General features: G+C 35.7%; 1 protein-coding gene across 2 annotated transcripts in view; it reads right to left on the bottom strand.

Annotated features, from left to right (window-relative positions):
- Positions 1 to 26,856, bottom strand: part of CDKAL1 (CDK5 regulatory subunit associated protein 1 like 1) — a 428,476-nt gene that overhangs the window by 32,049 nt on the left and 369,571 nt on the right. For both annotated transcript variants that reach the window (XM_032181446.1, XM_032181447.1), the window contains one exon: positions 1,557 to 1,640. In XM_032181446.1, coding sequence (XP_032037337.1) covers positions 1,557 to 1,640 — 84 coding nt within the window. The remainder of the gene's footprint in view (positions 1 to 1,556; positions 1,641 to 26,856) is intronic.

Genomic DNA, 26,856 nt, shown 5'->3' on the forward strand with positions numbered 1-26,856 from the left:
CTCCTTCTCAGAAAGAGTGGTTAGGCATTGGAACGCATTGCTCAGGTGGAGTCACCATCCCTGGGGGTGTTCAAGGAAAGACTGGAGCTGGTGCTTAGGGTCATGGTTTAGTGGGTGATAGTGGTGGTAGGGGAACGGTTGGACCAGATGACCTTGAAGGCCTCTTCCAACCTTAATAATTCTATAATTCTATGATAATGTGATATTTCATGACTCAAGAGTGGCTGGTTTCATATCTACTGTCACTCAGTTTACTACTATGAGAGTCAGCCACTAGCACCAAGTCTTGTGCTTACCTTGTTGAACAACACTGTATTGCCCTTGTCAAATATATAAGATTTTAGGGAAAAGATACACAAATAAATAATGGAAAGTATTTTTGTTCATAATCAAATATACAATTACTAAGCATGGTATTATTTGTATTTACTTTATTCTTTACTAGTCCCAGTCAGGACCTGTATTAGGTACGGGCTGTACAAACACACCATAAAACATCAACAATTTTTCACATACTACTTTCCCTTTAATTAAAGGAATTTCCATGAAACAAACATTAAATTCTGAAAAGCCCCAAGCATTATTTTCAATCTATCTGTATAGAACCATGTTCCTCAAATCTGACTGATAAGGTATAAAAGTGAGGAACAGTGGTGTACAAGACTTAGATAGAAGTTAGAGGTACAAGAACAAGAAAAGAAAAATAATTTCAAAAGCTGTAATAGTATTTAACACTAACCAAAACCAAACAAATAAATGTTCTAATGTAATATGGAACCAGAACAAAGCACTAGTGCTGACTACATAACCAGAAACATCATTGATAGCCTCTCCAGACAGGACAACTGAATAACTAAAAGTGGCAAAAACAAACTCAGTGCAAGAAAATCGAGAAGAAGCCAACTGTAAAAACAGAATGAAATACAGATGATTCAGAAAAGCCAATTTTACTGTTTTTCATCTGCTTTTGAGTAAAAATAATAAATTTGTGAAACAGATACCATACTTCCTTCCTAGCTCATAAAGATTGTGTTTCTGTGTGGAAAGAATTCATTTACAGAAAGTACATAGAAGAAAATAAAACATATCAGGCTGAAGTGTTAAATTAAACATGAGTTTCTCATCTTTCCTATTGTTTGAATTTTTTTTAAATTGCATTGTATGAAAGAATTTTCTGAAAGATGTATGAAAATTGTAAAGATTAAACTATGGAGAAAACAATGCTTCTGAGACTCAAATTAAAATTACTGTAATAATTAACAGCTTCTTCAACCATTTAGATAATATTCTTTGGATATACAGCATATATCCTCCTCATACTGTATAGTAAAAGACTTACTGTGCATGCTAACATAATTTCAAGTAAATTGTATTTAGAACACACAAAGAAACAAAATATCTCATAAACATGTCTTGATGGTCACACCTTTCTCGGAAACGGTTTATTTCTTTACTTTTTTTTTTTTTTTCCCACTGTGTTGTGCTGTGTTGCTGAGATTATCAGAAAGCAAAGATACCACAAAGAGATGTTATTTTGTTTATTTTTGTTTATTTACCTGTTCATAGAATGGATTGTGAGCAACATAGTAATTGGAATCAAAGGATTCTTCTGTTACCAGAACCCTCTGCCTCTCACCAACCTGGAAAATAAAAGACAAAAGTGATGACTCAGAAAACAAAAACAGTGAATTGCATTCAGAAGAGAGCTTTAACTATAAACAAACACACTTAGCAGAAATAATCAAATTATCTCAGGAAATTTTGTGTCAGCAAGAAACCATGGCAGAGAAAGCCCTTGCTCAAACTATCCACAGGGGTAAAGGTCACAACTGAGAGCTAAAACTGCAGTACTGTAATGGTTTGACATGAATATCCAGTTCATAAATGTAAATTTATTTTTACATGTTAACACAATAACAAATCAAAATGTCAGATCTGCACAGGGTCCAATTACTGCATCATCCAACTAATGAGAAAACTCCCCCTCAGAATAAAATTCTGCTATCAACCACAAAAAGTTAACACCCCCTAGCTCCCCAACAACATTACGGCAAATAAAACATTTAGAAGGATCTGAGAGAAACAGGGAACTGTAACACGTAGCTTGATGTTATCTAGAAGCTTAGCAAAGCTATTTGCTATTTTTAAAGAAGCCACTTGTTATTTACAGTGATTGAGCATCTCTCCAGCCCTTCTTGGTAATGTCACTATGCTATACTCAAGACATCACATTGTAGACAACACTGCATGTTACAAAGACTCAATGAAGAAAAAAGTTCTTAACTACTCACAGAGTAATATTAAAGGCAAAATAATCTCTGGGCCGAAAAGTACAGTATTTCAATTACATGTCCAGCATCCAAATACATTAGCACAGTTTAAAGAAAGCACCAATTCAATTTCACAATTAGTTAAATAGAAGACCACATGACAAGTCAGGTGTACTTAGTTGCCACCTAAGTATTAATCAAAATCTGGCCTTGCCCAAACTTCAAAATCATTCGCACAACTCCTTTTGATTTTGTCCATTATTAAGTTACATAATGTTGTTTGTATCTAAATTTCTGCAAACCCTGGAGGGACATCCAGCTCACATTGTTATTCTGAGCCGATCTCTAGTTTTCTTTATCTAAATATACCCTGGATTCTTTCCAACCTACTTGAAAAATGTATTCTACAAATTACAACTGTCTAGCAAGCTAAATTTACTTACTGCTTTTACTACTGTTGCTATCTCGAGAACCAAAAATGATTTCACATTTGACTCCAAACTTTTTACTCCAATCTGTGAGCAAAGCCACATTCAAAGTTTTTACAACTTTCTCTAATGACTAATCATGGAAAAAAGAACAGGTGAAAACAAGAACAACAAGGACACATATGCATTGCAGTGTATATAGTATTTATACTATACATAGTCCAGGTTCCACATTAGCCAAGAAGGACATCATGCTCCCTCTTCCCTATGCAGGTACCTGGGATATTCCCAAGACAAACCCCGGAAAGCAGAGGAGACAGCACCCAGGTCACCTCCCAGATGTAAATTGCTGGGACCACAAGTGTGGGGTACACAGCAAAAGGGGAACAAGTCCCAAGTTACAGACCCAGCATAAAAATCCTAATAGTAGAAAAAATGCATATTTCTGAATACTTTAAAAAGTTGTTTAAGAGTTGTTTATAGCACGCTTAAAATTTCTATCTACATTCCTCTGAGAAGTCTGTAGTTACAAGTAACAACAGATACCACTTATTCAAATTTTAGTAACCTAAATCATCTGTAACCATTTACCATTCCCCTGAACACTAAGGTATTCTTTTCTTCCAAGAAAGCAGTTATTTAATTCAAATCCTCAAAGGAGTTTTTCAAATACTTGTCAAGAAGGTGCTGGAGATAACCACGTCAGTAAGATTACATTTTCCCTGAATGGAGAGGTTTTGTTGTTTCTATGGTATTTCAGACCATAGCCTTCAGAATCACAATGCAGTATGGTGGTGCAGAACTACAGCAGGATGTTATGCAATGTTATGAAAAAGAGGAGGAGGAAACGTTAGATAAGTGATACTGACCCTTGAGGAAATATGTTACCACTGGAAAACACCAAAACCAATCAAGTAGTCATGTCCTTGCGTTGCATTTATTATTTACCGGTATCATAACTTAACAAAACCAGCTCAAAGCAATACTGGGTCTGTAACTCATTTCACAATTGTCTTGTGGTTCCCTGGCTTTCTCTGGACATAATGTTCTGCCTTTATTGTCCCTATGAATCCTGCCTGTGAGGTACTCTAAGCTACATGTGTTATCTTTATACTCTCAGATGACAGTGTCAAGTACAGTATTTAAAATAAATAAATAAATAAAATCAAAGGGAAGAAGAAAAGAACACCTGTGTTTGATCATTTGCTATAGGCAGTGATTTCTTCAGACACATTGCCAGTTTTTCTTTGCTTCCATGAGCAAATGGAGCACAGGTCCCTGTGTCTCAGCAGGCTAAACAGAGAACGTCTGTGCTCAGAATTTCTTGGGAATGGGAAGAAAACAGGAAGACTGAATTCATCACATAGCATCAAAATTGTGGCACTAAAATTGAGTACAAGAGGTGCAGAGGAGCAGAACAGCCTACACCAAATTATAATATATACACTCATACATATAGTCACACCTACAAGACAAAGAGGCTGTATTGTGAGGAGTACAAGGCAAACCCAATATTGTTCACTTTCTCATGTTACTGGAATTGTAGCTCTGGCCAAGGCTGATCTCAGAAAGAAAGACAATATTCAGATATTTGTGCAGACTCTCTTGCCATAACAATAGAAAAGTACAATTTTATTTAATGAGTTAGGCTATTGGGTATTTATGATCTACAACACTAATTGGCTACACACTCTGTAAGACAGAAAATGACTATCTCTCCTGCATCCAAATATAATTAAGAAAGAAATATAAGTAGGCAGAATGCAGCTTTGGTATTGAAATTTGTTCAAGAAGTGAAATATATGTCATCATTTCTGCAATTATTCCCCTGGGATCTCTAAATGCTTAAGTTTCACCTCTCTCAGAAAGAATTTACATATGCAGAAACCAGACATGATATCTAATAACAGTCGTAATTATAATAACCTTTGATGATTTTTTTCAGGCATGTACCAGCAAAAGTAGTTCAGTATCTTATTTTTATTCCTATTCTTTCATCTGCTTCCACAGGTATGCATGAGTTCCAGCTCTCAGGGATCTACAATTCTGACAAAGCATTTGCAACAGAGTGAAGTTATCACTGGAATCTCAGTTGGGAAAGATTCCTACAGAACTGGGATTTTTTTTTCTTTGTGGAGGATAGCATGAAAAAAATAATGAGTGTCAGCAAAAAACTTACCAGGCAGTTTCCCCCATCCCAACACAAACTGGTCATATTGTTTACACAAGGTAAATTTGTTTTCACTGAAAACAACACAGTGAGCATTACTAATCCTATCACTTCCTACACTGCAACAGCTGCCAGGTAGTTTGCAAATCTTGTAATTAGTAACAAAATCATTTATGAACTTAACTTTTGTTTTTATTTATCCTACAGGAAATTCTGACATGATAATTCTGTAACTCAGTTTTTCTTTACTGAATATCATAAAAAGCAACTTGTTCCAGCTGGCTGATTTTCTAAAGTGAATGAATGCTAAGAAATGTCAAGCATCTTTCTCAGCTGCAGTCAAATTGGATTTGTTTTTCAGCTCCCCCTTTCCTCCTCCACCTTTTTTTTAAAAAAACAAAACAAAACTGACTCAATCACATAAAACCCAAGACTAATTTCTAAATTCTGCAGCAGTACAGGTGCAAAAGACTGGCACTGTTTACATGGTTTGATAGAATCCTGCTAAGCAATGTCAACAATAGCCTACTGTAATTATACTCAGATAATGTATATTCCTGATTTTTTTTAGTTAATGAAAATTGTAACTGTTCCAGCTGTAGTCATTATTTATCACAGCCAGAGCATGTTCTTTCTCACTGTTTACTTATTCTTTTCTTTTAATTTTGCTGATTATGTTTTTAAAAGTTTCTATTCAGCTAAAATAAACAATAAAAAAATTAATAACCACTGTGTTTTTATACTTCTCCCATAGAAGAAGGCATACAGTGTACACAGCCAACTCCATTGATTTAGAGGGCAGCCAAAAGTCTTCTTTCAGGTTGAGCTCAATTCATGGAGGAATCGATGAGCATCTTTCCATTAATGTTGACTGAGGCTGGCTTGAATTCTGACCCCAAACATTATGGAGTATACAAGGCTTGGAAGCCACACAAAAAGCTGCTTTCCTTTATTTATTATAGGCAATAAGGAACTCACAGTGTCACAATTTCTGTGTATGTTTCAGCAGATTATTCTGAGGTACAGAGTATTTCTCATAAACATGCATATTTTAGCCTTTACTATGTATAAGGAAGTTTAAACACAAGTAATTTAGAAAGCATTAATTCTACAGAAATTAGTACACCTTTATCCTGATTTTTTCATTTGTAATTATTTAACATAAATGTAATTAATTATGCAGATGATGTGTCCTTCCCTACAAAACTGAAGAAGAATTGAGAATTGTTGGACCTACTTTTTATGAATCACATCAATCCTTTTGTAATTAGAGACCAAATTTCTCTAACATCATAATTAATAAGCATCCTATAAGCCCTCTATTTACATGTCCTAGGTGTTTTCTCCTTCTGACAGAGAAGCCTGGGTGTGCCACAACCTCCCTGTAAAAATTCAAGGTTTGTGAAAGCTTAAGACGTGGCCTTTTTTGATGACGCCAAAACACGTTAATTACCTTCTCTTTCCAAGCTCCCTTTGTGTTTTTTTTTTTTCTTTTTTTTTTTTTCCTTCTGATATTAAAAACTGTTCCTCCTACTTTTAGGGTGTATAACATTAATATTTAGAGTCCTGTATCTTTTATATCATATAGGCCTCAATCAGATTAATATTTATAATGTGTCTGACCCACTTCATGCCTGTGGAAAGCAAACAGAGAACCTGAGAACCTGATCAGTGCAGGGTAAGTGGCAGAACTCATCGCGCAGACTTCTGATATTGCTGCTTCAACTCCCAAACCAAGACAAAGCTGCCTCAGTGCTACAGTGCCATTAGTTAGCTAAAAGACAGTGGAAGATACTGGTCTCACCACCAATATCAGATTGTTTTGTGTTTATGTCCAGCAGGGCTAAATTTTACCATTTCACACTTGCTACGAGTCAGTGGTTTTCCCTTACTTACATTGCTCAGTTTTTTTGCAGCCTTGGAAACAGCCCTGCACAGTCTTCATTGCAAGCAGGAGTACTTAGCTCTTACTGGAGAACTCCAGAAACCCAAGCAAAAAGCAGCCAACATTTATCAAGGTGTCTCATTTCACTGTCAGCCGACACAGCTGTCCTCGTCAAACCACCATTAGTAAAATGCCCACCTTTAAACAAAGCTGAAGGAATTTTATTTTGAAAAGATTACATAAAACATATGATTTACTAAAAAAAGTCTTTTTTTTTTTTTTTAAACGCGCATGCTTCAGATGTGTGCATCATTCAAAAATTCAGAATGGACACAACAGATGTCCACAGGACAAATTCTCTCGATGATTTTCCAGGCTTGTTTGAGGCTGTGCAAGCAGCAAGGATGGACTAGGTGTGTTTAAGACAGTAAACTCTAATAGTACACAACCGGTGTAACAAAAAAGTCCTTCAGCATCAGGCAACACAGCTCATTAAAACCAACTGAACACCTCTTCTTCAGTCCCCTTATGAATCTGTTGGCACAGCTACAGGGGAGGGAAAAGGTAGGGGGGAAAGCAGGCAAGGGATAGAAGAAGTAGACTGCTTCTGCTTTCTTGGCCCACTGCTCATGCTTCAGGGTAAATAGCTCCTTTCTATTACTGTGCACCTGCATCTGACTGCTTCATTTTAATTTGTTCTCCTGCTGTGAAAATGTAGCTTCTTCCAGCACACACAAGCTATGCCATGCAGCCCAGATGAAAATTATATTCAGAGATGTGAGCAGTGACCTAAAAATGACAACTGGTCCTCAAAATATGATTCCTTTTAAATTCTGTAAGTTTGCATTTTGCTTGTTGCTTCTTCTCCTCTTGTCTAGGTAAGTGGTAATAAAAGTAGCATGTTGACAACTCTGTCATATTACCTTTCTGAATTTTATTAACCATGTGCAATATTATAAGAGGAAAATAAGTTCTCTGAAATGGAAGATATATATTGCCTCTGAAAAGCAGTTCCTCTCATTTGCATCTTTGTTGTAAATCGGTACTTAAGTAGTGAAAGCCCATGATGAGGTTGTAGAATTGGGATTTATTCTGGATCTGGCACAGCACTGCTAAGGGACTCTGGCTGTTACTCAAACTCTATTTCCACATGTGCAAAATGTAATTCTAATAGTTGCACAACTCACAGAGTAGTGACCATAAAACTGTGGAAGTTGCTATAGCAATAAAAAATACTATATGCAGAACTGGTATTTGGAACTGTCAAGCTGGATGAGCACTCAGGCAATGGCCTTAATGTAGTACTGGCAAAAGCCTCTTCCCCCTTTTTTTCATGTGATCGAACAAATCCCATAAAACCATGCAAATACCTATAGAAAAAGTCTAAATGAAACATACAGGTCAAAATAGGAGCAAAAGTAAATAAAATGTTTGAGTTTTTCCTTAAATACCCATAATAATTCACAAACAAAACAAAGAAACTAAACAAGCAGTCTGCCCTTAAGGAAACTTGACATTTAAAACATAAGTACAGGAAATTATTATTGCTGATCTTTTAGAAAGCATGATGGAGTTTAAAGGAACATTTGAAAATATTTGCTACTTCCAGTCAGTTTGCCAATCACATGCATTCTGGTGGCATGATGTAAACAAATTCTTGGGCTTAATTTGTTTTTTGTCTGTTTGTTTGTTTTAAATAAGCTAAGCCTGTGACTAAATGAGGGTATTAAGCTTAAAAATGACGTGGTCTTTTTTTTTTTTTTTTTTTTTAGTAAATGCTACCCTTTTCAATTTCTGTGAAATTATTTAAAATTACTTAAGATTGGCTGCTGTTGCTGGAAGCAGTTCCTTAAGATACACTGCATATTTCAAAGTGATTTAAGCACAGTATTAAGTGGCAGTTGCTAAGGCAACACTATGCAATTCCTGTTTCAGCGATCTCTTTTAACAGCTGCATAATCCCAGACAAGTATCAGCTATATGAGAATTTACAATCGATCTTGTTAAATACCCTATCAAATAACTTCTCCAGAAATTACTTCAGCAAGTCGCAATACAAATCTGTTTTCTCAGACAGAAGTCTTGTCTACACTCCGTAACGAAAAGTGCTCACCAGTGGCTCTTTCAGAATGGTGCTGATACAGCACAGACCAACATAATGCTGTTTTCAGCACAGATTCAGCATCGCCAGCCACTGGAAAGAATTGCCAGTAATAATAAAAGGTCTTAACATAGGCCTAACTTCAGTAAATCACAGGCAGAACTTCATGTTTCTTCACAGACAGGAGAAAGCAGGAAAATGTTGGGAGTAGGTGAAAATACTGGCTACAAGAAAACAGAGGTCAAAGTGAAGATAGCATTGATTTACATCAACTGTCAGTACTGCCTTCGCTGACACAATACCAGAATCCCCATGGAAGGGTGGATGCTCTAAGAAGAAGTCATCTTTACCCTGATATTTTAGAATTACAGAACCTCCAAACATTGCTCAGAAAAGTTGGGCTTCTCTCCAAAATATCAGTATAATTTTTCTGCTCATCCCACAGCTGAAGCCAATATTCCCTCTTCATCTCATCTAAGAACAAAGGAAGAGCAGATGGGATAAAACATGAGAAAATAAAGGTCCAAAATGACCCCATACACAAAAACAAATCATCCAAAACCACATCTTGCCCAAAATCCACTATAAACTGTACCAACACTTGTAACAACACAGAAAACATGTAACATAGCACTGATGGACAGTAATTAGGTAACTTAGAATCCAAAGTGGTCGCACTACCTGAAAAAGTTAATAATAATAATAATAAAGGTAAATATGTATCAGTTATCTTTTCAAAATAATAAGAAAACTTCTTTTCCACACACGACTCACGGTTTACTAACACTGAACGTCGTCAGAAGCTGGTAATGTTAATGAGGATAGGATAATGATATTATTTTTTTTTTAATTCTGAAGGCAGTTAACAGATGATCAAAAATTGAATACTTAAAGGTTTTTCTTCAATCTAAGGCAAGGTAAGACCCTAGAACTGCTGACATTTCTAGATGCATAGTGGTGAATGACAAACGGCATCAGGAGTTTATAAAAGGACCAAAGTGAATGATTCATTAAAGACTATGTAGTATGACTTCATGAAGTTCCGAATTTAATAGTCACTACTTTTAAACTGATTGTAATGCATTTTAGTATTTTTAAACAGTATGCCAATGACTTCCATATAAAATAGGTAATGCGGAGAAGAAACACTTTAATAACATACTAAAATAATAATTATGACCAATTTTTTATTATCCATTAAAGGAAATTAATTAATATCAGTTCAAGAAAATCATACCTATGTATATCGGTATCAAGAAAATCATATCAGTTCAAAAAAATCACTTCTTTTCTAGAAGGAAAAAAAGTAACTAAGTTTTTCTAACATCTTTAGACTTTATTCAACTCTCAAGGATATACATATAGTTATCTAAAATTTCAGTTATATCTTTTTGCCTCAGCACACTACCTTTTGCAACTTTAAAAAAAAAGAAAAATCAGGAATGTTCGTGACACCAGAAACAAGTCAAATTCAAGACCTCCCTACTTCATAAGTAACCTCTTCAACAACTATTTGACTACATGCAATTTTTTCCTCTATAATTAAAGTGTCCTTAGTTTGCACAGACTTAAAAATTAGAAGATACTTGGGGTTTATATAACCTTTCAAACTAGAGAAGCAATATCCTATGTTGTAGTCTGAACTTCAACATGACCAAAAGTGAAACAAGCTGCACATTTTTAACTGCAAGTGCAATTTATTATTGAGATGATCACCAAGAAACATGCTGTAATCTATATCTAGGCATTAAAAACTCATTATAAATCTTACTGAAAAAAATGGTTTAAAAAAAGTTTAGATGGATGTCAATATTTTGACTGTGGTTCTACTACTATTCACGTCACCGGTCAGACATTCTTGCCTTGCAGGTTTCCAGTTCCAAACCAAGCATATTGGTTACACTACCAAGAAAACGAATACAATACATATACATATACAGCAGAAAACACATTAGATAAACAGACCTGCAACTTCTCATGCACAAAGTCTTTTACTAACAGAGAAATAACTGAAAAAAAAATGAGTCCTCAGCAAGTTTGTGACAGATAGATTTTTTTTTAGCCCTCTGTGTGGGTATGATAAGAGGAACCAAGAGATATTAGATTTAAGTGTTTTCAGCGTACGTGAAAATAGTACAGAGGGAGTTTTTCACATTGCTCAGCAGTGCTGAATAGTCAAGTAAGAAGTGTTTTTTGCCTGTCTTTGAGGTCTTTTCTCACCTTCCTCAAAGAGGTTGCTAACTGTGATTGGGCCTCAAGAATAAAAAGTTTTCTTATGTCTCTGTGACAAAAGCACACACATATAAATATAATGTGCCATATAAACACAATTCTCCAAAGGAAAAAAAAAAATATTTCAAGTATTTCAAATTTCTACATATGGTCATTCGCTTTTGTAAGTAATCTCCAAATAATCAGAGTTAAAGTGCAATATAAAATCAGAGGCATTGGATGTCTCTGACAAACAAATCCATTAAAAGAAATTTATTAATGGCTGGGGCATGCTAAGCAGAAATCACTTTTGTATTTCCATAACTGCTGTCATTGTTGTATTCTGATGTTCTCAAAGCTAGATGCACATATGTACCACAATTATGTGGAAATACACACATACATGTATTTCTGCTGTTCATTCTTGGATCATATCAGAAGGCCAGCAGTATGCACAAAATAGTTTTCCTATTCTTCCCCTTTTTTCTCTTCTGCATTTCTTCCTTTCAGAGTAATATTTTCCCTATAACTGACTGGAATAAAAAAATGAGCAATACTAAACAAGACTCCCATTCCTCACTTCAGAGAAAAAGCTCTTTAGCAAGTTTAGACTAAAAGCTCAAGAGGTGAACTTTTCTCCTCCTTTCTTTTCTCCTGCCTACATCTTAATGAATTGCCCAACTCCTAATCTCACTCTTCTACCGCACCTGGCTTGAGACTTTTGTTCTCTTTATTTTCCCTGAACACTGCTCCTGAAGGGTCTCTGTGAATATGCCTCATATGTGCAAGAAGCAAACCACTGCTTTAGTTTCATTCACGTTCAGGTTCTCCAAGAATGGGGGAAAAAAAAAGTGGTGTTCTCATGAAAAACATACAGCTTACCATTCATTTTCCACGCTAACTTTCAAAACATCTATGCCCCTTTCCCTTATGGCACCTCTCTACTGTATGCCAGTTAAGGTGGCAAAACAATAAGCATCCTGTTTTCAAAGGCGAATGTTAGTAATTAACTCTGTATTGCCTTCTTGAAAAGTAGAGATTGGGCACAGAATGAGTCACTCCTAGGTCTTCTTAGTAACCTGTTAGCAACCAACACTGAATTCTCCAAAGAGAGTTCTGGATCGGATACAGATTCTCATTTGCATTTCATCCCTTGCTGTGACAAGCATCAAAAAGTACACAAACTAATTTCTGTACGGTGATCACGCAAAACAGGCATGTAAGACTGAAGAAAAGCACGATGCTTTGATTTTACACCGTTTCACGTAATTATAAAGACAAAGCTGCTTGGTGTAATAGCTATAGCTGGTTTCATCAGCGGTACCGATAAACAGGTTGGGTTCATGTATTGGTTCATATAGCATAATCAAAAAAGATTGCCAAGGAATCCAGCATAGAGTCTAGAGATATATTAGAGGTCACTAAAAAAGAAATAGGAATGTAGCCTACTGTCTGAAAATAAGAAGTCTCCTGGTTTAACAATTTCAGAACTGTTTCTTTCTCCTAAACAATTTGGTAGATATGGTACCACAGTTTACCATGTTAAAAGATGCTGTATCTTCATATAACCTAATTATTTGGGTCAGTTTTAGCTAATTTAGCTGCATCTAAAAGACTCTCCATGTATTAGTACTGTATTCCTTTTGTCCTTCCTAGCTATCATGGTAAAAATGATACAAACACCTTTGGGCACTCAAGCTTCTCAAGCTCTAGCAACATGACAGGGATTAAAGAAAGGCATCAGCAATGGAAAACTCCACAGAATTCACATCAAGAATTACTGGGAACCTTGTTTAAATATTCATAGCTGAAGAAGTTTGAAACAAAAAGCAACAGGCCAATGTAATTGCTTCTTACTACTTTTTTATTTTAAAGAGACTCAATTTCTATTAAAACTTACAAACACTTGATATACATAATTTCTTATTCATGCTAGGGCACAGTTGATACGGTCAGAGTTGAATTTCAAGATTTCAGGACGTGGCTCAATTATAACCATCATACACTAGGGACCTGATTAGTAGCTGGAACCAGAAAATGACAGTAAAAGGATTCAGCTGTACAAAGGCTCCGCATCAGCTTCATGGATTGAAAGGGCAAACGTCACCACCCTCATCAATTGGTTCAACTGCTTCTAGATCACCAAATGATGTAACACTCCCAACTTCCACGTTGCTAGGCTTATGGCTTCAGATATCAAAGATCAGTTCTTAAATTTCAGTATCCAAAGCAGTGCAGTCGACCTCAGTGACATCTCCCATCAGATGGGAGGGGAAAGGGGACACTGCTGATTCCAGCTTGTTTTCAGTGAGCCAGGCTGGGATCTGTCATAGCAGGGGAAAGGTTTTCTGAGGAAAGGTAGTGTGAAGAAAGCAACCATGCCATGGCTTCAGAAACCATTGTAATAACCCCTTGAACTCAGCAGATGTTGGTTACTACCACAAGCTACAGGATAAGCTTTTGCAACTTGGATCCATTTTATGCAATTAGGACAGAGTTACCTTTCTCCCTAAATCTCCTGTTTGTTGCACTGTTATTTAAATTACATAGGCACATTACACAAATATTTACTACTCACGTATTTTATCATCAATATGTGTACCTACCACAAGCGTTAGAGGCAGTATCTATATGAAAATAGATGATAGCTTGGAAAGCCTAGGCACAGCTATAGAATTCTAGCTGAGTATAAATAACATAACAGATACCAACAGATACCTTCCAACTCCTAATATTCTTGGCTGATATCCTATTACTAAATTAAGTTTGTCCAAACAAACAGAAACTCCACACAACCTTCAAACCAATAATTTAACTGTGACTATTAGCAGCTTCACCATTAATTCAACATGAAGTAATGCATATCCTTATAGTCTTTTTTTTTTTCTTTAAGGTCATGGATTAAAACCGATTACAGACAAGTTTGCCAAAAACCCCTGTTAGCATTTCAGTGGCTTTTGCTATATTCCATTATGATTGAATGTCAGCAGAGGAAGAACATTTAGCTTTTGCCATATTTTTTCAATCAATGTTGTTAAACATAATCTCTGAAAAATGCTTCCAATAAAGGAACTATCTGCCCTTTCACTTTTTATATAAAATCAAGGGCAGAATTTCTTTAGGTATTATGAGATACCTGGTGCATGAAAATAGGACAGATTTGTATTTGAAGCACTTCAAAAATATATTTTTAAACTCTTCTCATAAAAAATCCAACCATTTCATAAATTTGTCAAACATTTTTCAAAATTTCTTTAAGCTACAATGCAGTGAAGTAAGCCAGGGTATAAGGTCCCAGGCGACATGAAGCTCCTTCTAAAGGCAGAGAAATTGCTCCCCAACAAAGAACTCAATCTAGGTTTGTCCAAGGACTGTTTCCTTTTATAAAATGCAGATGGCATGGCAAGAGATACAAAAGGTCATGACTGCTAGTACATAGCAATGGTCACACAACAGCAGCATGTCACTGGTTGGTGAAGTCCAGCATTTGAAAATGGCACTAACAAATGGGACTGATTAAAAGAAAGTAAGGACTTAGTACAAAGGCAAGGAAGGTGAGGGTACTGCTAAGTCATGTACCAATTTCTCTGTCATATAAAAAGAAGCAGAAGCTGCATGGCCCATTGTTAAGAAGGGGCCTTTATGTCTTACAGGTTTACCTTTTTGGATGGTTAGTAGTGGTAATAACTGCTCACAGATGATAATCCCTCTGCTGTAGGGCTGAAGAAGAGGTAATACCTCCACTTCTAGGACATTATTCATGACCCAGCTTAATTGAAGAAGAGGTTAGCCTCACAGAGAGGTTGAGATGAGTTATGTGATCCAAACTTGAGAGAGCATGAAATAAATGCAGAACATGGGTGAGAGAGCATGCCATTTAATTTACACCAGGAGAAACAAGATTGAACAAGGAAAGAAGGTGACAACACAAAATCTGTTTATAAAAGAAGTGGATCGAGTAGAATAGAGTATCTGGAAGGGTTTTTTTTGCGAAATACAGATCAAATAGCATTATCTACTCATACTTCAGACTTCTCACTGCATCAACTATAAATTATTGCACGGGAAAGAACACGCTTTCAGAATCTGTTTATTGAAGAGACTCAGGCAAACAGTTAGCTGCACTGCTCTCAGAGAGAATCAGCTCTAGGCCTTGTCACATCAATGATTTATACAGTGGCACTAGGGAAATCAATTAAGTTCTCCACGCGCCCCAGTTTTCCCATCTGTAAAATAGGGGCAATCTGTTATTCAAGCAGAGTGCTTTTCCATTTTACAACCTTTCTCGTGTTTAGGTGTTTATTATTTTCCAGTGTCTACACTAGCAAAACTAATGTACTCTTATAGGGATATATTTTTTGCTTTAGCATTAGAATACATCTTTTCTTGACTCATTTTAATTCTTTTGCTTTTACCTCACTCTATTTTTAGCAGACAATATCAAAAATATAATGTACAATGTTAAGGGAACATATATTTTTCCTAAAACACAGATCCTTGAAAAAGCTTTTAACGGAAATTTCATGGTAGGTAACGACAGAAAATCCAAAGATGAAGAAGTTAGGAAACCATGGAAAACTGCTATTTATTTTCAGTTTAAATTGTTTAACAGTTTCACTGTATTCTAGCACTTCAACATCTAATGACACTTTGAAAAAATTGCACAGAAAAAAAAAGCCAGAATACAGTCTAACCCTTCAAGGCTTCAGAGAAAAAACACATAGTTGTCCATGGACTACTTGTTTCATGGATTTTCTTTATTTTCTGGTGTCCACTGAGTAAGAAAGCTATGTGTCAACAGGAACATGTAAATTAACACCTTAATTAAGTTGTGGCATGGAAAAGGAGAATCATTCTGGGGCAGTGGTACTCTTCCTCTTAATACAGACAGGCTTAAAATGCACAGCCCATTTGGAAATATACACCCCGTAGTTGCCATTGCCTTCCTCTTTATATTATAACATACTGCTTCAAATAGTGTAGAAAATGAAAATCTGTGAAGTAGTTTGAAAGCAAAAAGATCTAATAGCTTAGGAGTGTCTGTCAGGAGGGCTTATATTCATACAATGCCTGTAAGTACAAAATTTATCCTTTGCCTGTAGAGGTAATCATACATTCAACTTGTGAAGTGGGAAGAAAACAACTAAAGTAATGTTTTAAAATACAGTTTCTGTTTCTGTATCAAATGCTGTACTGTCTTAAGAAAAAGCCAGTAAGAATGAGCCTGGCAGATACAGTAATAAGGATTTTTTCTGTTCCTGCCACCTGAGCCCTGTCTTACACTAGTGTGAAGGACAATGATATAACTGCTAGGCCATCTAAAGCCTAACTCCTGTCCTTCCATGTTTTTGAAATTCCCTAGCAGGCAGCAAAATTTCAACAACCAGATTCTTCAGTTATGGGAGGACTGGGAGATTAATTTAATATGTTTAGATACTTTTCTTGCCATTGCAAGTGTAATCTTCTTACTCAAGACACATCAGCTGCCTTGGGCATTAGAAAGAAAATGATTATTGTGCTATGCATGGAATGGTGCACAGGATATTGGCTGAAAATAAAGAGAAATGATGGTAAGGCAAACATCAGCTTCTGGTTGTGTTGACTCCTCAGCAAATGGCAGATGACTCTGAAGTGGCAAATCCTTTTATCATTGTGGTTTTTACGATAATCTCAAATCTCTCCTTTATCTGCTTGTTTTTGGCTTGTTTAACACAGAGACTGATGATCAGTGAAGCAAAAGATTTAGTTTGAATGTGTCAGCTAATATCTACAACAGAGCTGCCATTGCTCTTCAAACTGGCTTTACAGATAAGAGGTGGCTGCTCACCAGGTGGCCACAACAATATTATTTGGGTAAATATCTTTAAGTGTTCATAATGACAATTTGGCTAAAATACACCATACACGTGTCCAGAAATGTTATCTAAAGTCACTGAGAGGTTAACAGTAAATATGCACATTCTGTATACAAGATATAATTGCACAAGGACACTGCAGTTGGGTGGTCTGATTTAAGAAAACCAAATCCAGTCATGTATCATGAACCCTTCTTTCTTTTTTGTCCTTACACAAATAATCCTTTTAGCTTTGTTGAATATAAGGCACTTTCTGTTTTTAATCCCATAGCATGATATTATACAAGAGAAGTAGAGGTTTCTGATCTCTGCAGACTTCAATTTATTTGATTTAGTCCCCTAGACTTTAGCCCTTCTTCCCTGAGTTCTCTTTCCATGAACTGCTGTCTCTCCACCTTGGGCAAAGGGCTCTGAAATGTTGCTGCAGCTCATCTCTCCAGGGCAGTTTTATATATAGAAGCAGCAGTGTAAGTTACAGACAAACAAAGCCAGACTCGAGTGCAATCTGGAGGTTGCAGGAATGTAGCTGGCCAGGTGATGCTAAGCGGCCCTCAACAGCTCCTGGTTCCAGTGAGAGCATTTCGCATTTCTGGCTGCTCCATCTGAGCACTCTCTGCTCTATGGCCCCCACTAGAAGTCACTAATTATCTATGAGTTTACTGCTAAGCGAACTCCTTAAGGTACTGTGGTATTGTTCACGCGTGTATTAATAAAATAACAGAAGAGTAAAACTGAGTTCACATCAGCCATTTAAGATTTAATAACATTTTTGTCTTTTAGGATACGATGGGAGAAGGTATCTCAAGTTACAACAGCCGATGTTTTCACAAAAGCAGCCTGAATAAAGATCAAAGCAGCACCTACTTGTTTTCACTTCACTCACTGAAACTGATTTCAGTTTCTCATGCATTTGCTTGAGGCACTTAAAAATAAATGATCAGTTTAAATAAACAGTTTGAAAAGAAGAATAGAGAGAAAGATGGACTCCTTATTCAGAATTTTAATATATAAGAAAATTTTAGTATATAGAGATTAAAAAATAACTTTTTTAATTTTAAGAAAAAAATCACCAATCTTCTTCAGAATTATTTTCATATTTGTTGCTACGAAGTTATAGGATACACAAGGGAAAGTGGATAGCATGTGTATATTTCTCACTAGGAAATACTGATCACAGAGTACAAAGACTGTTGTGTCTTTCAATATTTTACATTGCAACACCCGCCACTCCAATTTTATGACAAATATTCATGATCTACATTCTGCTTTTATGAATTTACTCAAATGGAACCTATTTAAAGGCAGAATGACATTCTAGACAATTACTTGATTTTAGGAATGTAGGGTTTCTCCATACAAGTGTCCCAAAATTACACGTAAGCTGTACATATGGATGCAGTGGCAATAAATCAGACCAAAAAAAATGTGACACACTGAAGCAGACAAATTGCTTTTTTACAAAATGTAATGCCACATATTTCCCTGCTTTCCTAGAATTCCACTGACAACTTAGAGCTTTTAAAATAATGGGTTTCACACCTTGAACACATGCCACAGAAGGCTGAGGAAGGCACTGCATACAATTTATTATATAGACTGGAAACCTAAACATTTGGTTGCATCATATGAAATAAACACATGTTCAGCAGATCCATCTGACATTTTCACACATATTTCAAAAGATCTCTTCAACTTGCTCATGATTTCAGTCTATATCTAGTTCATTACTAAGTCCTGCAATTGCAGAACAAAAATTAATCAGAATCCCATTTACTTTCTGAAGAGCACTCAAAAGTCTAGGATTTTAAATTAATTTATGCAAAGAGAAAAGCTCTTGCCTTTGTCAGTATAATTCCAAGCCATATAAACTGAAAGTAAAGCTTTAAACCCGTAATGACCCCCCTTTCCCATCCAGTCTTAAATGGAATAATTAAGCAATAACTTCCATTCCATCTAAGTACATGCAGCAGTGATGGGTGTCTGCTTGCTGACTAAACCTTGAAGCATTTAATTGACCTGTGGGAGCTGATTATTGCAAGTACAGTCATATGGCATAGAAGCTATCTGTGTTTTGTTAGAAGAAATCTTCCAAAGTAATTAATAACTTTGGTAATTGAAAAAGATTATGCATAACTATTCACAATGAAGAGACTTAAGCTGTAGTCAGCAAGCCTGTTACAGATTTTTAAAGATTATAAAATCTGTAGGTGTACTCATTTGGGATGTAAATTTGACTCTTCATAGTAATAGAACAAAAATAAGTCAATGGCCAAGGGCTCGGTTTAGAACTCCTGAATTATGCCTGGATTTTCTTGGAGAGAGCAGGCATCCCTGGAGAGTAAGGCATCTCTTACTGACTTTGCTATAATCCAGTATTTGCTATTTATATCCAAGTAGTAGTGTTAAGACACTTACCAAGTAAATTTGGTATGCAAACAGATACATGCTGTTTTCTTCATAACTGCATACAATTAACATTACTTTACCTGATACATCACTGGGGGTGTTAAAAATGCACTGGGATACTACAAAAAGCAGTCTTTTTGAAGCACGTGCATGCAAGTAATGAGACAGCTGAAGCTACAGAGAGATTACGCTCTCTATAGAAAATGTAATATAAACATAATTGCCTTGACCAATGTCTGCTTCAAATTCTATGTGAAATTGCTGGAAAAACAAAAACAAAACAAAACAAAAAACACTGAAGAAACCTTTTCCACTAAGGAGGCATGGCATGTGACAAGAATGGATTTAGGAGACAATTGCTTGGAAGTTCTCTTCCAAGAACAGCAAAGTAAATTCATCAGTACTGTATCCATCATTCCTTGTGACTAGATACTGCCCGTGGAGTACAGGGATCAGAGGCAGCCAAAGATTTTGTTAGCATCTCAATGCTCAGGCGATCCAAAAATTCTCCTCAGTTAGACACTTAGAATTAACTATGAAAAATATAAAAACGTTTGGTCTGCTAGAAATAACAGGTACTTTATATTGATAATTGTCCTGCAAGAAGTACTTGAAAAATTGCAACATGTAAAAAAATCCACAATTAAATATCCACTCATAACCAGAGAGTGCTTAGCATATTAGAAAATGAATTCAATTTTGTTTTCTACCAAACAATCCCCTTATAAAAATACTAGATCCTAAAAACATCTTGGAAGAGAGGAGAAAACTTGGTAGTTGTTTTCAAAAGAAAAGAAAGCTTCTTCTTCCAACCATCTTCCTCTAAACCAAACTCTTATCTTAAAACAGCTGAAAAAAAAATCCAGAAGTCATTGAAACCTCATTTTAAATGTCCTCAAGGGATTATCTACCCTTTGTCACTAATGCAGACCTTCAGATGGAAGTAGGTCATCACACTTGGCTACTTAGGAGTTAACACTAACCATATGGACCTGGTGGAATTTAAGATTATCAGAATGCATGCCTAACAATAATTAGCACGTTCAATTAGAAAACGAAAGCTTATCAGCCATTTTTTTTTCTTTTGACTAGGGAGAGGGATGTGGGAGGGGAGGGTGTGATGTCTTCTTGTATTTTTTTTAATGAATATCAAAAATTAGGAGGTAAGAGAAATATCATGAAGACAATAAATATACAATATTGCATGAGTTATTCTTGAATAAGATTTCGTACGTGTCTTTTTGAGAATAGAATATTGGCATGTCCTGATAATGGAAGGAGAATTGTTTATATGAGACAAGCTGCAGTATCTCAGGTTTGTTGGAAGTGTCAGATGGAAAACTTCAGCTATCAGTTACTAGTCCATCTTTATTTAATATATTCATACATGATCTGGAAAAGGGAATGATATAGTATTGAAATTCATGGAGGGAAATTAAAATGGGAGGACATGCAAACACTGGTAAAAGAAAACAAATTGAACTATGTGCAGAAAATAATAAAAACAAGAACACCATTCTGAAAACTTCAACTAATCTATTTGGAGAAATGTAATCTGAAACACAGATGCTCTCTGGGAAACTTGGAAAGCAACAATGCTGAAAAAGATTGTTGGGAGAACAGAATACTGGACATGAATTTGTAACATGATACAGTAGTGGAAAAAAACAACACAGGCCTACATTCTGAAATGAATAAATATGCATAGCATTTATATCACGAGTATGGCATTGAGCCCTTGAGCCTAAACATTCCTTCTGGGCCATGGAAAAAATAGCTGTAGTTTCTTACTCTCAAAACCAAAATTACTGACACTATCTCGGCCTCCCTTTTGAGAGTTTTATTAAATTGGGCCTACACTGGACTTGAGAGGTCTGCAATTTTCAAAGGTTAATTTTGCCTGTATGGAAAAAAACAAAATGCACAGAAAAATGAACAATCAGTTGTGTGCAATGTTCTATTTTATTGTCTCTATGCTTTCCCTTCTAGACAGAAAATTAAAGAACAATTTTGGAATTCTGAGAAGAACAATTAACAGTGGAAACCTGGAGATGACATCTGAAGAGCAAAGACCACAATGCTGGCAAAGATGAGGAGGGAAAAAGCATAACAAGAAGTAATTAGGCTGCATGGTATCTTAGAGAGATATAGTAGGGTGAAACTACCTGTCAAGGAATCTCAGTATATGGGGTCAGTTAAAAACATAACAATCAAAGTATTAGAAGAAAAATCTGTGCCGTGTGAGCTTTCATTATTGCAAGATGCACCACATAAAAAAATAAAAATAAAAATCCATCTGCAGCTTCATTTTAGGATTTTTTAGTTTAAATTAGATGTTGCTCAGTATCTGAAGCCTGCCTACCATTCTTTCCACTTGTATTAGTGCTTTGCTTGTCTCATTTTTTTTTTTTTTTAATCAAAGTAACTTTTCTTTCTTGTATTTAAAAATGCTAGATTCAATAGGTTTCATCCACATCTGAGTTTGTGTAACAACAAACTGAATTTTGCAGAAAGTGATCAGTACATTATCTAATCTGTATGGTGTCTGACACTCCTGAAATACCAGTGATCATTTGGAATTCTATTCAAAAGAAAATTGGCCAAAACCTACATTACATAGCACTTATTTTTATTAGGCTGACTTTGACTTCAAGAGTCTATGTTAAAAAAGAATAAAATGCACTTAGCACTCTTCTTAAAAGTTCTTGTAGGTGAGAAAACACCCCCAGCACAGTTTGATAGATATTGCTTAGCTTCACAATTTGGAGTGGAAAATAGAAAAAAATATGTAAATATGTATTACGTAAAAATAATAAGCAATATCTTTTCCAGCTCAAATACATGAGGAAGTTCTGCAAACATAAAATATTAGTGAGACAGAAAGTCAAAGTGGCATGCACTCTTCTTTAATGACTGATCCTTTCATATCAGCACTTTTATGCAGATCTTTCAAAGACACAATCATAAACGAGGCTTGTTCTGAGTCTGCATTACACCCAGAGTTTTTCCAGCAGTACTGGTTCATATTCTCTGATGTTCTATGAATATACTGTTGGATGATTGGAGCTTTTTAAGATGTCAATCAGTCAAACTGTTCCAACTTTTAGATCATATATTCATTCAGCTGCTTAGATTATACTAAGAGAATAAAAGCTTAGTACTGGAATACATATTCAGGCATTTCTAATTGTAACTTGCTCATTTGCAGCTGCAAAAGTCAACTTTATGAATTTTTGAGGTAAAGGAAAGATCCAGCCTAATATTTTCCTCTCTGACATTAGCCAGCACTCAGACAACCAAATACTCAAGTTCTCTAGCAGCTAGAATTGCAATTTGAATCCACTAAAATTGTTGGAAAAATTTGCAAGAGTCACCTTTAGCACAAAGTATTCTGTCCCAGTTGACAGCCTTGCTATATCCCCAATCCCAATACTCGTACACTTCAGGGAGAAAGTAATGGTAATCGTTAGCTGGCAAAAGACTGCAGTCACGCTTGAAAAGATATTTAAGACACAACTGTCTGCATCTACTTGTGCCAACTCTACATTCACAAATTGTCCACCAGTCCAGATCACAAATAAACAAATTCGTATTTTGGAACTTCTATCTGCTTGCAATTCAAATATCTAAACCCAGGTGTTAGCACTATCAAACACCATTACTATGTTGCAATTTTTCTTGTTTTACAGATGGAAAACCTGAGTTAGAAAGGTTTTAGACAGGTTAGTCAACAAATCTCTAAAATTTGAGAAAGAGAGCCCAGATACAGACTCTCAAGTTTGTGGCTCCATGGATGTTAAAAGCACAGGCAATTTTTGCATCCAAGCACATTTACTCTGTGGCAAATATACCTATAACAGAATCATATAGTTGTTTGCCACCCTGAAATACTGAACTGTTTCTGAGCCTACCTACGTAAAACCTGTGTCTCAACAAACATTTTAAACAAGGATGTCATTTACAATCTTTTTATGTTGATCATTTTAACCTATTCAATCTCAAACTACAAAAAAAAAAAAAAAAAAAAAAGTTATGAAGAACGTATCTCCTCTAAAGGAAACAAAAAAACAGAATTTGTTAATTAGAAAACCAGGCCAACCATATTCAAAATGCTAGAGAAGGTACTTTTAATTAAAGCAAAGATAGTTCCAGCAAAGACACACAGTTATCCTTACAACAATTTAACTGGTCAGGATCTGCAAGGATTCTAGGTTTTTCACACAATATTGACAGAAACTGCTTATTACGAATAGTTTACATACATAGCATCTGGCTTTGCTGAGTAACTTGATATTCTGGATTAGATTCAGATTGTATGTATATATGTGAATTGTTCTTTCCCTTTTTAAATTATCACTCAGTGTGTGGAAAACTGACATACTGGCATAAACCACATACAATAATTTGAGGTTTCTCTTGTCAGCCAGATGCTATTTATCATGCTACCTTTCAGCAGTGCTCAATATACCACACGGTTTTCTTAATAATCACCAGGTTGCCCTTCATCATTCAATACAAAAGACCTACCACCTATTTTGACTGTAACAAAACTAGCCAAAAGGCATGACTGCCGGGACCTGAAACACTCTGTTAAAATAGAGTGAAACAACCCCCCAGCAAGAGTACTTCAAGAAGAAAAAAAAAAAAAAAAAAGCAAACCAACACTCCATAAATTACTCTGTGCAAACAATTCCTGTCTTTCCTGTCTCACTTATTGGAAGGTTTGTGGGCAGGATGGACATTTGTGTGTTCAACCAACCAAAAAGTGGTTTCACAACTGCTTTTGTTTTTAAATGAAAATATTCTTTCTTTTAACCCTAACATAGGTATTTTTGTCCCTCTGAATGCACCTTTTGCTAAATGATGACAGTGAAGGCAGTCCTCTGACAGTCCTTTATTAAAGCCCAATACATTTTTCTAGGTGATATATTACACGATCTAATTGAGAAACATAAAAGACAATTTCAGGTATTTTTTTTAATGCTAGATTTATACATCAGTGTTTTTACTTATGTAAAATCTTTTTGTCTTCCGTTACATTTTTCTCTGAATTAAAACACATGTATGTGTGTGCATAACCAATCAGTCATAATTTGAATTTGCTCTGCCTTGTATATAGGAAGAAACATGCCACCCCCCACATGCACTCTAAATCCCACCCTGATAATTCTTTGTCTCTACTTCTTTATGGTAAGTCCTGGATGACCAATCTCTCTTTCATATGATCCACGCACCATATGCAATCTCTAGTAAGCAGCAAAGAACTTCATAAAAGAAAAAAAAAAAAAAAAAGCCACAAAAAACACATTATCCTTTAAGGATCACCTTGTAGTAGAAAACTGCAAAACAGGAAAACAGGTGCATTAGGCTTTTGTTTGCTGAAAATTACCCGGGGACCTGCACCCTCTCCTGCACCCTGTAATGATTCTGTCGTCACCATTACACAAGGCTGGAGCTGATTCATCAAGACTGAACTGGTTATGCAAAAACATCAGTTCCCTCTTCCAACAGAGTGAATTTCTACAAAAGACACCTGTGACACTAACATAGGTTAGTGGACTTCTCTAAATATTTCTCCTCTATGCAACAATTCTAAGAGAACTAACGAGTTAGACATAGCAAATTGAGCATTTACAAGAACGTGAGTCATTCATAAACACAGCACACGATGTGTTGGCTGCACTTTATACACATCAGGCAACGATCACTGACGGCGTCAATTTTAGGTGGAATTTCTACTCTTTGTATAAATCTCTTCAGTCCAAGGAGGAGAGTACATGCTATGGGACACCTAAACTCCCCGTGTACTTTGCATGATATGTAACCAATCTCATTGTTTATTCTTACTTGCTTATATGCTTGGATGTGATTTTCTGGCCTCCTTACTAAGGATGCTTAGTAGATAAAAAGCAGCAAGAGCAAATAGTAACATATAAACCTTGGCAAGAAATAATTTTTATCTCAGCATTCTCTACTCAAGGAGATGCAAACGGTGCAATCTTTATTCAAAATGCTAATCAGTTACACTTTTTTTTTTTGCCTGGTGTTAGTTGATACCCACAAAAAATTCATGTTATAGGAAGATAAAAGTTTAATTTTGATGAATGCAGAAATAAAAAGGAATTACTATTATATGACAAATTTACTTTGCTACTTTTTAGAGTGTCAAATCATATTTAACTGTGAAATTTAATCTTCCCCTGTGTTTTCACACCCAGTTATTTAATTTTATGGAGCTCCATAATTAAAAAACAAAACATTGCATTTGTTGAATTATTTTCTATAATGCATTTCCCATACTGATGATGTCTAAGAAGTTGTACAAACTAAGAATACAGAAAGAAAGGTATCTGTCATCTCTGTAGCTACTATACTAACAGAATAAATTCTCACAATTTCCTAAGAAAGCCTCTACTCTCAAACTCTGAGCTTGGATCTCCAAAACAACGTGAAGTTATGCAGCAAATCAAGACCCATAATGAAACAGGAACTTTATTTTTAAGTGCTGAGCACATAAAAGCTCAGTATCTTTACAAATCAGACCCTGCATTCATATTGTATACTGTCAAAACAATTTTAAGGTAATCCTTTAGATTCATTTCCACATATAATTTTACTTTACTATCCTGAATAGATAACTACAGTACCGTAGGGTGTCTTTAGATTTTTAGAAAGATTCCTTTTAACAATATTAACAAGAACGACATGATACTTTTCTAAGTCAAAGCTGAAGAATAAGCTAGTATTATTATCCCTTATTTTTCTGCAAAGGAATTTTCTGGAATACTTGCTAACAAGCACAGCATCCATTCCAATTATTTTTGTACTTATCTGCATACAGTGTGGTCCATATTAGTCTCAGTAGTACACAGAAACTTTAAATTCAGCCATGCTGTCCCTTTGGACAGGGATGCAAAGCAGTAAAGCAGTTTACCACTTAATGTGGGTGCAAGCTAAGAGCACTGCTTTGGAGTGCCAATATTCAGGATGTAAGCTCCCTTTATGGCCAGTGGAGGGAGGCTGAGTCAGGGGATCCAAGCTGACTATCTAAAGTAGATGATTTAGTGACAAATCCATGACTTTAGAAAATGTTCGAAGGCATTTGTGTGTTTAGATTTCAGAACATTTTTATAACAGAAGAGCTATACACAGAGAGGGATGTATTGGTAAAACTGGACAAGTGCTTTTATATAAATACTGCACATATGTAAACTAAAGCATTTTTTTTACAAATACATACACCCACAATACTTTCCATTAGGTGAAAAGCTACAACAATAGAGAAACTGCAGCACTGTGGATTCCCACAGCTGAGTCTCAGCTTGAAGTAGAAGATTGGATACACATTACAATTAATGTCACTGAAAAAACATGAAAAAAAGCAGAACAGGGCAACAGAGCAGAAGTAACTAAACACTTCAGAACTGTGGCAGGGTTTTTTCCCCTTTGTACCCAGAACTTCTATACAGCTTTGTTAACACCTGCAAAAAAAGTTAATGTTACCTGGGTGAAACCACTTACTTTCAAGTA

This window comes from Aythya fuligula, chromosome 2 (genome assembly GCF_009819795.1).
Source record: "Aythya fuligula isolate bAytFul2 chromosome 2, bAytFul2.pri, whole genome shotgun sequence".
NCBI lineage: Eukaryota > Metazoa > Chordata > Aves > Anseriformes > Anatidae > Aythya > Aythya fuligula.